This window comes from Mus musculus, chromosome 17, assembly GCF_000001635.26.
Source record: "Mus musculus strain C57BL/6J chromosome 17, GRCm38.p6 C57BL/6J".
NCBI lineage: Eukaryota > Metazoa > Chordata > Mammalia > Rodentia > Muridae > Mus > Mus musculus.
In genome coordinates this window covers 30417148-30429514 of record NC_000083.6, presented here as the reverse complement: position 1 = coordinate 30429514, position 12367 = coordinate 30417148, and the positions used below count along the sequence as shown (strand labels likewise).

At 43.1% G+C, this 12367-nt stretch overlaps 1 protein-coding gene across 6 annotated transcripts in view; it reads left to right on the top strand.

The window, feature by feature from the left end:
- The window catches only part of Btbd9 (BTB (POZ) domain containing 9), a 367098-nt gene that overhangs the window by 153107 nt on the left and 201624 nt on the right, over window positions 1-12367 (top strand). For 3 of the 6 annotated variants that reach the window (XM_006524094.4, XM_011246395.3, XM_030249695.1), the window contains exon 7: window positions 1366-1428. The exons of the other annotated variants lie outside the window; for them this stretch is intronic. In XM_006524094.4, coding sequence (XP_006524157.1) covers window positions 1366-1428 — 63 coding nt within the window. The remainder of the gene's footprint in view (window positions 1-1365; window positions 1429-12367) is intronic. 6 annotated transcript variants of the gene reach the window in all.

Here is a 12367-nt window from a genome sequence, read left to right as displayed (position 1 = left end):
CACCCTCATTTCTCTTCAGCTTCTTATGAAGGAACAGCTCTGTCACCTCCCACAGTCCCCAAATCCATTCTGTTGGGATTGCTGTCCATACATGATTAGAAAAAGTTCCATGTTTTGGTTGGGAGGGCCAGCTGAAGGAAGCTTTGCTGAGAGAGAGTCAAGGGTCTCTGAGTAGTGTAGATACTGTCTTTTTACTTGTAGGTGCTCTACGTTGTATGTGTATGGGTTGTGGTTATCGCCTTGACTGACTGTTCTAGTGTCTGTGTGGAGTCAGGGGTCTACTCTCTTTTGAGTGGATAGTAAAGCACCCTGAGAGAAAGCCTGGGGCTGCAAAGGAGAACAGGACATGGTTCTTGCCTTCAGGGCGCCTCTGAAATCGACAGATGCAAAATCATCTAAGCAAAAGCTGGGTTGTGGGCACAAAAGTAGTGGATATTCCAGACTCGGAGAGGCAGGAAGCTCTTGTTTGCAGTGACGGTAAGAGGAAGCTTCCGAAAATGTATTTCCACCCTGTCTTGGAAGATGCGCTGCATACATTTAGGCAGAAGAGGCAAATAAACATGTTTTTGGCAAAAGTAATGGGTGGGAAGGAGCATCTTCAGGAAATGGGAAGCGCTTCTGTCGACTGTAACACGTTATGTATGATGTGGGCAGTAGGGAAGAAGGTTGATATCCAGATGGGCTTGGACTGTGCCATGCCAATGAGAGTAGAGCTAGCGTGACAGCTGATCGTGAGGCCTGAAAACTAGGAAATGGCCCAGGCAAGAGAGCTTCCAAAGATGTTCTGAAAGCTACGAGGAATGCAGTGTGGAGTGAGGGAGAGAATTGGAGAGCAGACTCCAGAAGTGTGTTTTAAATGATGGGTAGAAAACTAAGGTCTGCTTTACGCGTGTGCCTTAGCAAATGCCACCTGATGGTGCATCTGGGCAGTGGAAATGTAAAGGATCAGATTCCTGAGTCATCTTAGAGAAGAACCTGCCCACTGGGCAGGTATGGTCAGCCAGATGAGGGTAGAGAGGGAAAGTTAAGGGTGTCCAAGGGTAATATAGGAAAATTCTAGAGCCAGAATAAAAGTCACGATGAGAGAAAACACTTTTCTTTTTGATGAGTTGATATTTTGGGACATGCTAGGCCCAAATGCCAGCAAAAACTCCAAGTTGCCTTGTTTGGGTGGCAGTGGAGGTGACCGTAGGTGTGGTCTCCTGGACAGTAGGGTAGGCTTCTGGCTGACCACAGAAGGTGGTGCTGTAGATAAGTATGGAAACTGTGAAGAGATTTCTTGTATTGTATCTGTGGGTGGAGCGAGTTGTTGACCCAGCATATGTTCAGAAATAGATGACTAATGCTATGTTTGTTCACATGTAGGGACCTCTTGCCAGGATGCGTGTGGGAAAATCAAGGACAAGGACACAAAGCTAAAGAGATAAGGTTCTTTCTATAGCTGTCATTGTTGTCTTTCATAATGGACATAAGGGCCCTCTGTCTCCCCACCCACTCCTCCCCACGCCCTCCGTCTTCTGTTCACCCAGAGTGCCCGTTTTTCTTTGGGTATTAGCACTGTGCAACCTCTCTACTTGGTTTTACTTTGAGTTATGCTTTAAAATAGTAAGCTGGAATGTATCTTTAATCCTAGCACTCGGGAGACAGAGGCAGGCAGATCTCTATGAGTTTAAGGCCAGCCTGGTCTACATAGCAAGTTCTAAGATAGTAAAGAGACACTGTCTTTGTAAGCTATTAGTAGAGTACACTCTCGAGATATTTATCTATTTTTTTTTTGTAAATGTTTTGTACCTATAGCAATACATTTTGAAGCTCTAGTTCAAGACTATAAGTAAACAATAAGAAAAAACTTTTCTTTTTTTTTTTTTTTTTAAAGCCCATGGTTAAGGAGAAGAAGTGGAAAGCTCCAGGTACCTTTAGAGAGGTGGATATAAATAAATGTACATACATTGAAAGAAAAATAAAGCACTAAAAACAACTTCATGCCAGCCAATAATAATTGGATGGAATTTATTTCAAATTTATTGAAAGACAAAAAGTACTTAAGTCACCCAGGAAGAGATAAATAGTAGCTCTATTGGTTAGGGAAATTGAATATAAAACTAAAAGCATCCCAACATAGAAGCTCCAGGCTCTGACGGCCTCACTGCTGAGTTCTACGACTATTTCTTTCTACTAAGAAACAATGCCAACTCTATACCTGTACATACTCGTCTAGAAGAAAATGTAGAGCAGTATTTCCCTATTCTGTTTTAAAGTAGCATTACCCTCTATCGAAAGCAGAAAGTTACTATGTAGAAAGAAAAAGACAGATTGGTATCCTTCATGGGATAAAATTCAATCTGATACGTTATAAGGACAATTTATCAAGGTCACATGGGTTTCTTTCCTCCTAGGCTCCAAGAGTGATGTGACGTTAAAAATCGACACATGTATCTTAGCACATTAGCTAGCAGTATTTGTTTGTAGGGACTGCCATAACATGACATTACAGATAGATAGCTGAAGGCTAGGAGTTCCGAGTGGGCATGGACAAGTGATGTCTCCTAAGGCCTTTGTATGACTCTTCTCTGAGCAGCTGCCAGGGTCACTCACCTCCTCTTACTGAACAGGCAAATTTCTGAGTTCGAGGCCAGCCTGGTTTACAGAGTGAGTTCCAGGATAGCCAGGGCTACACAGAAAAACCCTGTCTCGAAAAAACAAAACAAAACAAAACAAAAAACAAAAACAAAAGAAAATACTTTTTAAAGATTTTAAAGGCACGTCCCAGGCTGAGGAGGTATTTACAAGCCATGTATTTGATGTTAAAAACCTTGCAGTTAGACAGCATGAGGAGTGTTCAGCAAACACTGTCTGGAAAAGCTTGGAACAGAACTTGGAACATAAAGGGATGAAAGATATATACTGTCATTAGTCAGTCAGGGAATGCAAATAAGAACAAAATTCGAATAGTAAGTTAATCTCTTGGGCTCATTCAAGTGACAAAAGGCCATAGCTTGTGAGGTCAAGAACATGCAGGACCCTGGCTCTCAGTACCATGCTGGCTGGTGAGAGGGAGAGGTGCCTCACATGCTGGGAATGTGTCCTTTAAAAATAAGCATGCATGAAGACAGAGCTGCCATACTCCTAGGGGTTTATCTGAGAGAACAAGCACACATCCTTATAAAGATTTGCACACACACTCTCAGCAGCTCCAGTGTTACTATCCCAGCTGGAAACCGATTCCTACCGCAGAGGGACACGCCATGATAGAAATCACATGCCAGGCAGGAGCACCTCCTACCTGAAAACCCACAGTCTGAAATCCAGAGCATTGTCAGCATAGGCATGACGTCTGAGAAGTGCAATTTGTATTATTTTAATTATGGATGCCTAATTGATATAGTTTCTGCACACACTCAAGAATTCCAGAACCTCTCACATCTGAAATCTTTCAGATGACAAAGACTCGACCTGTAATGTTTGCCAATAGGGAAAATGTACTATAGACATACAGCAACATGGCCAAGCCTCAAGTGAATTGTATTGGTTAAAATGCCTTGTGGTTCTTTTATCTGAAGTTTCAGAGACTCTAAAATAGGCACTGTCTAGAAAGCACTGTACATTTGAAGCAAAGGTGGGGAGTGAGAGGATGGTCAGGATTGTCCCCAGGTGACCAAGGAGATGGCTTAGCAGAGATGCTCACGATCTGGAGTGCAGCATCTTCAGCTTGTGCAGTGAAAAGCCAACAGAGCTGTAAAACCCCTGAGGACTTGGCTTTCCTTAGGGGAAAGAACTATGAAGCTCAGAGGTTAATCAGCCTAGAGGAGATTTTTTTGACGGCCTGAGGCTTTCGCCCTGGAGCCATAGAGGCTTGTGCCCGTCAAACTCTGCCATATTATTATTCCCCTCCTGTAAGGGGTGGGGATATGAGACTGAGGTCCTAATCAGCACAGGTAAGATGATTTCTGGAAGCAAAAAACTAATTATCTCGTAGTTAGGTGAAACAAATTAAAGACTGTCAATAACTAAGAAAACTAGATTTAAAAAAAATTTTTTTTAAATCTGATTGAAATGATATTTTAAAAAAATCTGGCTGAAACAAATCCTTCTGGTTGTCTGGATGTCCACGTGGTACCTGAGGATCATGTCCTTCTAGTTATTAGACACTCACTAGCTGTTTAGAATGCCCCATTGTTCTTATATTACACTAGTAAATCATTTCCTCTCCCCTCCCCTCGGAAAGGGGAAATAAATACACAACAGCAACATGCGTAGTGATGTTCAGACTAATGTTACCAACCAAAAACCAAATAGCAGTGTGCTGTCAGCCACCAGAGTAGCGGCAGAAGGGCACGCTGGCTTTATCATCTCTTGGATCCAGCTGTTTGTTGACTACTGTCATTTTTGAGAAGGAAGAACACCACAAAGCTTAAATGCATGTGGAAACTTGGGGGAAACAAGATCATTTGTGGTGTTTAATGCAGAGGGTTTAGAGGCTGGTCCATAGCAGGCTCGGGTTATGGTGGGAAGGCCGGTTAACGTGTGTGTTAGTGAATAGACAGACATGTTAACTCCTGAAAGGATTATCAGCACTGATCCCCCATTTTTTAGGCTCTTAGGATGCATCTTAAGCTTGCTTGGAATGACCAAAGATGAGCCAGTGGAACAACCACGTAACTGCACACCACTCTAGCCACAGCACATCCATTTAGCAAGTTACACTCATGTATGCAGCCCATGGCCACATGCTGACCTCTACCATAGAGAAGTTAGTCTTTGCTAATAGTCACCCTGGTAAACTAGGCACTGCTTTGTGCAGGGTCACATGGGTCCTTGAAGACAAATTAATCTTGGAATTAATTTCTTCTTTAGGCTGCTCATTCTTGTGGGCATGATTTTAAATGATAAAGACTTATGTAGAGGGTAGGCCTAAGGAATGGTTCATAACAATAAGAAAAACATCTTAGTAACATGGCATAAGAAAAGTTTATTTCCCATTGACATTAAACAGACATCTAAGATAGATCATGTACTCACTGGTCTCTATGAACCTAGGATGATGGAGTCTCCACTAGCTTAACAGCTGGCTGTACATGCAGAACATGATGGAGATACTGGATTTTGAGACTCATTTTGAAGTTTTTTTTTTTTTTTTTTTGCATAAAAGCGACATGGTTATTCACTTGCAGCCTACTGTAGAACCAGTAACATGGCTCCACCTAGTGCAGGTCAGCACCTGGGTGTGCAGTGATAGAGAGTATCTTGGCTATAAACAGAGAGCAAAGATACCTGGCATTTTGAAATAATACCTTTAATAGAAAAGTTAGTGCTATATACTTAAAATATTAAGCTCATAAGGATGCTTATAAACCAGTGTGTGTGTGTTTTCGTTTGTTAAAGAGGAACTAGAGTCAATTTATTCTTCAGTTTGCCATTATATATATAATGGTTGCTGGTTTTCATTTTCCAGATAACCAAGGTGACCTTGTTGTGACTTCCTGCAGAGTTTTATGTGTTCATATATACATATGTTGCTGTAGTTCCCAAACATGTTTTGGAAACTGCAGGGGTGATTTCAGAGGTCTTTGATAGGGACTTCTCCTCCTAGGAACATCCTAGTGCTCCTAGGCATTGCTTAGGTAGCGTCTGCTTTTCCTTTCAATAATGCTCAACGTTGAGAAAGACACTCTAGTATCCCGGTTAGATTATCTTGGGCACCTTTACATGTTCTGTTGCCAAGCCTGAGTGAATTTGTGTTGCCAAGATTTGTTAGGCATAGTTAGGAAAGAGGCATGGTGGGTGTGCTGGCAGGGTTGACAGTCCAGGGGCAGGAGGGGCGTGGGGAGACATGTGAAATGGCTCCTGGAGTGTGTCATGTTTTCCATTGTTGGTGTACAGGAACAAGCCCTTTCTTCAGCACAGACATGCTTCTAGCTCTCATGTTTATCTCTCTTTCCCAGGCTGTCCTTTGTGTTCCAACCATTGTCTAGAAATCTCTGTTGGGTGTTAGGCATTTCAAATTCAAGGTGTCCCAAGTGAGACTCTTCACTCCTCGCTCCAGTTCCTTTCCATCACAGTAAATGGCAGGATGGCTCATTCTAGTGCTTGACCTCCAATTCCAGAGGTCACTCTTAGCCCTCCCACTAAAATCAGTCCATTGTGAGTCTTTCTGATGTTAGTGACAAGACCCACCTTGGCTCCCTCTGCTTTAGTTGACAGTAACACCGTGTGTAGTTCTCTCCTGACTGGTTGGTTCATGTTTGGCTCCAGTGATTTTTTTTTTAGTCCCAGACACACTCTTCACCTTCAGACTGCTCTGGGGCAGAGCATAAGAGGCTCGGCGGGCTCTGCCTCTCTGCCTCTCTGCCTTGTTTTCTCACCGCTTTCCTGCCCCCCTCCCTGAGCCCCAGCCTGGATGTCCTGCCTGTCTTCTTGGTCTCACTTTGCTTCCCCAGCTTGGGGCTTTTGCTTACTTCCTTCTCTCTCCTTGATGCTCTTCTCTCAGGACACTTGCGGTTTGAATCTTAGTTGAAGCCTTACCCGGGCAGTCTGTCCTAAAAACCCTGTCTTTATCATAATGCCATTTTTTTTTTTTGTCTTACAGTGTGCTTATTATAATGCTATGCCTAACATTCCATAAAAAGTTATGGTAAAGCTGGGCGTGCTGGCTCACGCCTTTAATCCCAGCACTTGGGAGGCAGAGGCAGGCGAATTTCTAAGTTCGAGGCCAGTCTGGTCTACAAAGTGAGTTCCAGGACAGCCAGGGCTACACAGAGAAACCCTGCCTCGAAAACCAAAAAAAAAAAAAAAAAAAAAAAAAAAAAAAGTTATGGTAAAAGATTTGAGCCAGGGAAAAGCTCATACTTGAGAAGATATGTTAAGAAACACTATATGAAGAGAAAATATTTGCAAATCAAGTAAATGGCACAGGATTTATAGCCAGAATATACAAAGTCTCAAAACTTAACAGTGAGTAACCAGACCAGACTACCTGGCTTTGGAGAGGTGTGTGTGTGTGTGTGTGTGTGTGTGTGTGAGAGAGAGAGTGTGAGTCTGTGCCAGGGCCTCACACATATTAGGGAGGTGTTTATCCACAGAACCACACCCCTGTTCTCACGATGTTTAGTTTATAAGGCAAATATTTGAGCAGGTTCACTAGAGGCAGTATTCAGGTGGTAACTAAACACATTGGAAGATGTCCACCACTTTGTTATTGATGCAAATTGAAGTGAGACACTGAAGCTACCCAGATACTCCTATAACACAAAATAACTCTTTGAAAGCAACCCATAACTGCCCATCTGGAAGCATGGGGGAGGAAACACTAAAGTTCTCCCTATACTGTTGGTAGGAATACAAAAAGAAACAGCCACTTTGGAAAACAGTTTGACAGTTTCTTGTAAAATAAACATGCATTTCTGTCAGACCCTGTTATTTTGTGTTATAGACAAATGTAAACTTTGCTCACTCAGAAACCTCAGAAGGATGCTTAGAGGAATATAATTTAAAAGTTGACAAAAGAGGGCTGTAGTCCTTTACCACCGTCCATTTGCTGGCTCAGTTGTGGTCCATCAGCATCATGGAGTACCACTGTGCAGTGCTGCCCATCACTGCAGAGGACCAGAACTGCACGGGTCCTCAGAGGGGTCATATGAGCAAGGTGAAGGAAACAAACTTGGAAAGGCTACACTCAGAGTGGTGTCTTATGTATACATTTTTTGTGACAAAGAGGCTTCACCAATGGAAGATACATCATTGTTTGGCAGGGACAGAGGTGGGGGGAGACTTTCACTCCCAAAAGATAATTTAGGGGTGTGCTTGGGGTTATGAAATTATTTTGTGGTTGCTGGGGGGGGGGATTAATGTAGTCAGTCTTTGCTTCTTTAATCTCAAAATGATCCATCAAAGGACTAATCTTATTGCCCATATGTTAACACAGACTTAGACATGGGCAGCCCTGTGACTTAAATATAGACAGCACTCAGTGACTCAAACATGGGCAATCCTGGGAGTTAGACATGGGCTGCCCTGGGAGTTCTGGGTCAGCATTTATGTCATTGTTAAGTATTTCCATTCATGATTGTTGTTTTACTGAAAGGCTGAAAAAAATTAGTTTTTATTCCTCTTCTCAGAGCAGAGGTTTTTGGCTGCAGGCCGAGTTGGTCTCTCCTGGGCAGCTCAGATGGTGTGGCAGTCTTTAAACTAATAATACTGTACTGATTCTTTTTGTTTTTAAAATGAGTTTTTGCTAAATGAATGAGGCTTCATTGTGTTATGAATATGCAGCATTTTTCAATATTTAATTTCATAGTCATGATACTTTTATAAAGCCACTGTGGAAAAATTAGAATTTTCCAAAGACAGAGGTGATTTTCAGTACTTCGTGTCTAACATTCTGTACATGAGTTTAAGTTCTTTAGTCTCAAAAATCTTAGACTACTGCATATAGTCTTATAGTAAGAATGTAATAGTTCCCCATTTTTAATACTTGGTGCTCATTTTCAGTGAAATGGGTCTAGCAGTGTAGGCATTGTCTCCCACACTAACTAGTGCCTGGTGGGAGTGCTAGCTTAGTTACTCAGAACCCAAGCCTACTCATTTGAGGTTTCCATTTTGCAGTACGCCCAACTTTCTCTGCCCCTGCCTTTTAATTACCTTTCAAAACCAGCCCAAGCACTTACTTTGTTGTTATTTCCAACAACAGAGGAGCCATGCTAGCCCGACTGAGGCGTCCTGTCATTATCCCGGATAGAGGGTTGGATTGCAAATGTGTCAGCTTTGCCCCACCACTTGGCACTTACTATGTTCTGAGTGCCCTTTTACTAAAAGCAGCCTCATTGGTTTGCTCAGCAGTCATTGGGGCTGAGCGAGTAAATCTCCAGCCCTGTTTCTCTGCACTGAGGTGAAACAAAGTAGGGAGTAGGGAGGAGCCAAGTAGGGAGCCGCCCTCACCCAAGTCCTGGCCAGAGGTTGGTCAGGCTGTCCTGCAGCAGTGGGCCAGGACGAACTGAGCGATGTCCTCATCCACCTCATTGTCTTCTAGAAGGTCCCCTTAATTGTAAAACTGTCTAAGAGCATTCTTGGTATGTGCGTTGCCGAGGTGTAATGATTTTGTACTTCTATGGAATGTTGTAGTGGAGTCCGTTATTAATCCCGTCCTAATCCTATAAAATATGTAACAGGCTGCCGAACAGAATGATGGCTGCAGATAGAGGATGGGCCTTCATATGAATTCATGCAAATGTGGAGGTTTCCCAGAAAGCCATTTTCAAAGTATGAGCCACATTTTGAAAATAAAACAAAGAATAATGCCTTGGAGTAGAAATCTGTAATGAAACCCATAATAGCCGAAAGAGTACAATAAATTCTGCAGGGAGAGCTCTCCGTTTTTTGTTCCTTTTCAAATTCTAATACTAAACTCTATTAGTAGTCTGTATAAAATGATGAGACACGAAGCCCTGCTGGTGTAAAACTATCACTAATCTGTTACTTTGCATAAATTTTCACTCAGACAATTGTCTGTGGTCTTCTCATGAAGGACCTGCTACATGCTTTCCAACTAAACAGATGAGACCTCTTAACCATCTCCTTCAGACTGAATGGGGCTCTGGAAGAGAGAGAGGCTGCATGCATGCAGGAGCCACTGGGGCATTTACCTCGGGCGCGGGCTTGCCTTCTTGAGTGAGCTGACATCCTTTTCATCGATATTATTGTCACCTTCACGAGTAACACAGGCACGTTTTTTTATCCTTGTTTTGAAAACAGGTGAATTCAAAAGTAGTTCCCTCTCTTTATCTGGGTCACACTGTGGTTTTATTGCAGCAGTTGTGACAGATTTATCATTTCTTCCCCATCAACTTTGTCTTCTCTATTTTCAGCTCATGGCACCCTTTGCTTTGTGGTCACACAGACATATAATTTAAATCAGCTTGGATCCCTTTCACTTCCTGCAGATGTTTCAACCATTGCCAGGTTACTTCAATTCATCTTTCATAATGTCTGTTATCCTTGTCTCTCCCATCCCCTTTGCCCAAACCCGGTGCGGACCATTATGGCTGCATGCCTAAATTATTACATCTTTAATTGCCTTCCCAACCTCCAGTTAATTCCCTTTCAATACACCCAGAACACTAGTGGTGAATTTATTATGCTAAGCCATGGCGTAGGTATACTTTTCAGTTTGAAAGTTTGGAGCTGTGAGTGTTGTTCAGGGGCATCATAGTGTAGGGAGTGGTATGCTGGCATCAGAACCAAATAAACATGGGCTGTTCACTACATGAATCTCTTTATAATGCTCTGACCTTAGAAAATGAGCTACGTGGCCTTTTGGGCTTGGGGTCCTTGTTTGACCATAGGGGGGAACCCATAATCACAAGGCAGCCTGTGGAGTACATAGGTTGGTGGGCTGGGTTAATGGCCACTGTTAGAAGTGTTGTGGGGAGAGTGGGCAGAGGGTGACACGGTGCTGCCTCCAGCTCCACATTCTGGGCAGGAGCCTTTCCAGAGCCATGAGTGCTTCTAAAGGAGGGAAGATTGCAAGTCTTTGTGTTTCTAACTATGTTTACAATTTAAAGCACAGCAAGGTCTTTTCAAATATACAGTATTTAAAGACATATAAACTGAGACTTCTTTCAAGTATAATGACCAGAGACCACTGGCTTTTATTATTAGGGACACGGTGCTGACCTTCCAGATTATAGCTTCACACAGAGCAGTCAGTGTCTGCTGGAAATGGAAAAGAAAGGGTCAAGTGGGGATCAAGAGTGCTTGGTGACACATGCCACACACGGGTAGAGGAAATTGTGGTTGACGATGCTGAGGCTGAAGCTTTGACTGTGTTTTATCCAGTGAGCTTGGGTGAGTGGATTGATGAGATAGGATAGTGGTTATATGGGGTGACCCAGGGAAAGGGGGGGCCTTACCTCAGGCTAGAGGTGAGCAAAATGGAAGAGAGGACGGAGCTCCACAGGTCACTCAGCCTAGTCTCCTTCTCTGTCAAGTACATGAGAACTACCTCAAGAGCCCGGTAACTAAGTAGACCCTAGTCAGGGTATTGCTGTCCTTGGTTATTTTACACCATTCTGTGTATGTGTGCATGTATGTGTGCGTGTGTGTGGGGGGTATGTATGTATGTATGTTTGCTCATTTGATTTTCAAGACAGGATTTCTCTGTGTAGCCCTGGCTATCATGGAACTTAAAGACTGAGCTAGCCTGACAGGCACGGATATGCCTGCCTATGCCTTCCAAGAGCTGGGCTGCACCAGCATGCCCAGTCTGAACATTTATTTTTGTAATGAAAACTCAGGTAATTCTGCTTCAGTTTGTTTTGGGCCTCATTCTAAACATTTAGTCAGTGTTGAGTCTCATAAAGCATCTCTGCTACATTGCTGTCTACCATTTGCAAAAACTGGCACTGCTTTCTGAGATGGCCTGTTCTGTGCTTAATAGATCTGTTGGGTATAAACTCAGAAATTTCAGTCTATTTTATCTTCCCTCCTACTTCCGCACACAATAATAGGTCTTAACTATGTGAGCGCTCTTGAGGTATGAGTAGGCTTCTCTCCTCTATAAACTGAATGTATCTAGGCCCTTAACTTGTTTTGGTTTTGAGTTATTCCCCTATCCTCGACACATGCTTCTGAGTGTAAGCCAGCGTTTCTGTGACCTTTGAAAGCTGTGGCACCAAGAACCAACTCCTATTCCTGCATGGTCTGTGCATGTGAGTAAAGAGTACCCAGATGGGCCGTGTGGTTCTAGCAATTATTTTCTCCTATGGTCCTCATAAATATTGTAATAGAAACTTGGGAACAAAGAATTTATTAGAATGCCCTTTATTAATAGAGTATGTGCCAGCACAAAGAGAAGGGATGTGAGCTGGCTTGTCTGCTTGGTAATCGCCAGTCATTGATTTGGGATGGAATGAATTGGAATGTGTCCTTAATCTCTCACTTTTTTCCTTCTGCCATGGTTTAATTTATCTAGAGGCATACACAGGGTTTGACTTTAAGACTTTGCAATGTGTGTTGGAGCAGCTGATCTCCCTGCTTAGTCGCTTAGTATGGTGTGAGCATGGGCTATGGGGCCTGTTGGGCCAAAGTTCAACTGTACGTTCCTTTCTGATATACTTATCAAAGCCTCAGCTCTTTACCTCCAAGATATGGCCAGTGTTAGACCCAGTCCCTTGTGGCACATATTTAAAGGCATGTGATAACCCTCCGTGGACTTGGCACCCAGGGCATGGCAGATGCAGTTGGTAAACAAGACTGTTTCGTGGATATGGAGTCCAGCCACCTGTTGGGCTGCTGGTAGACAGACACTATACAAATCTGAGTGAAAACAGCTGTTGAATTAGGCACATGTGGGGCAGCTGCATTTCTAGGTCTC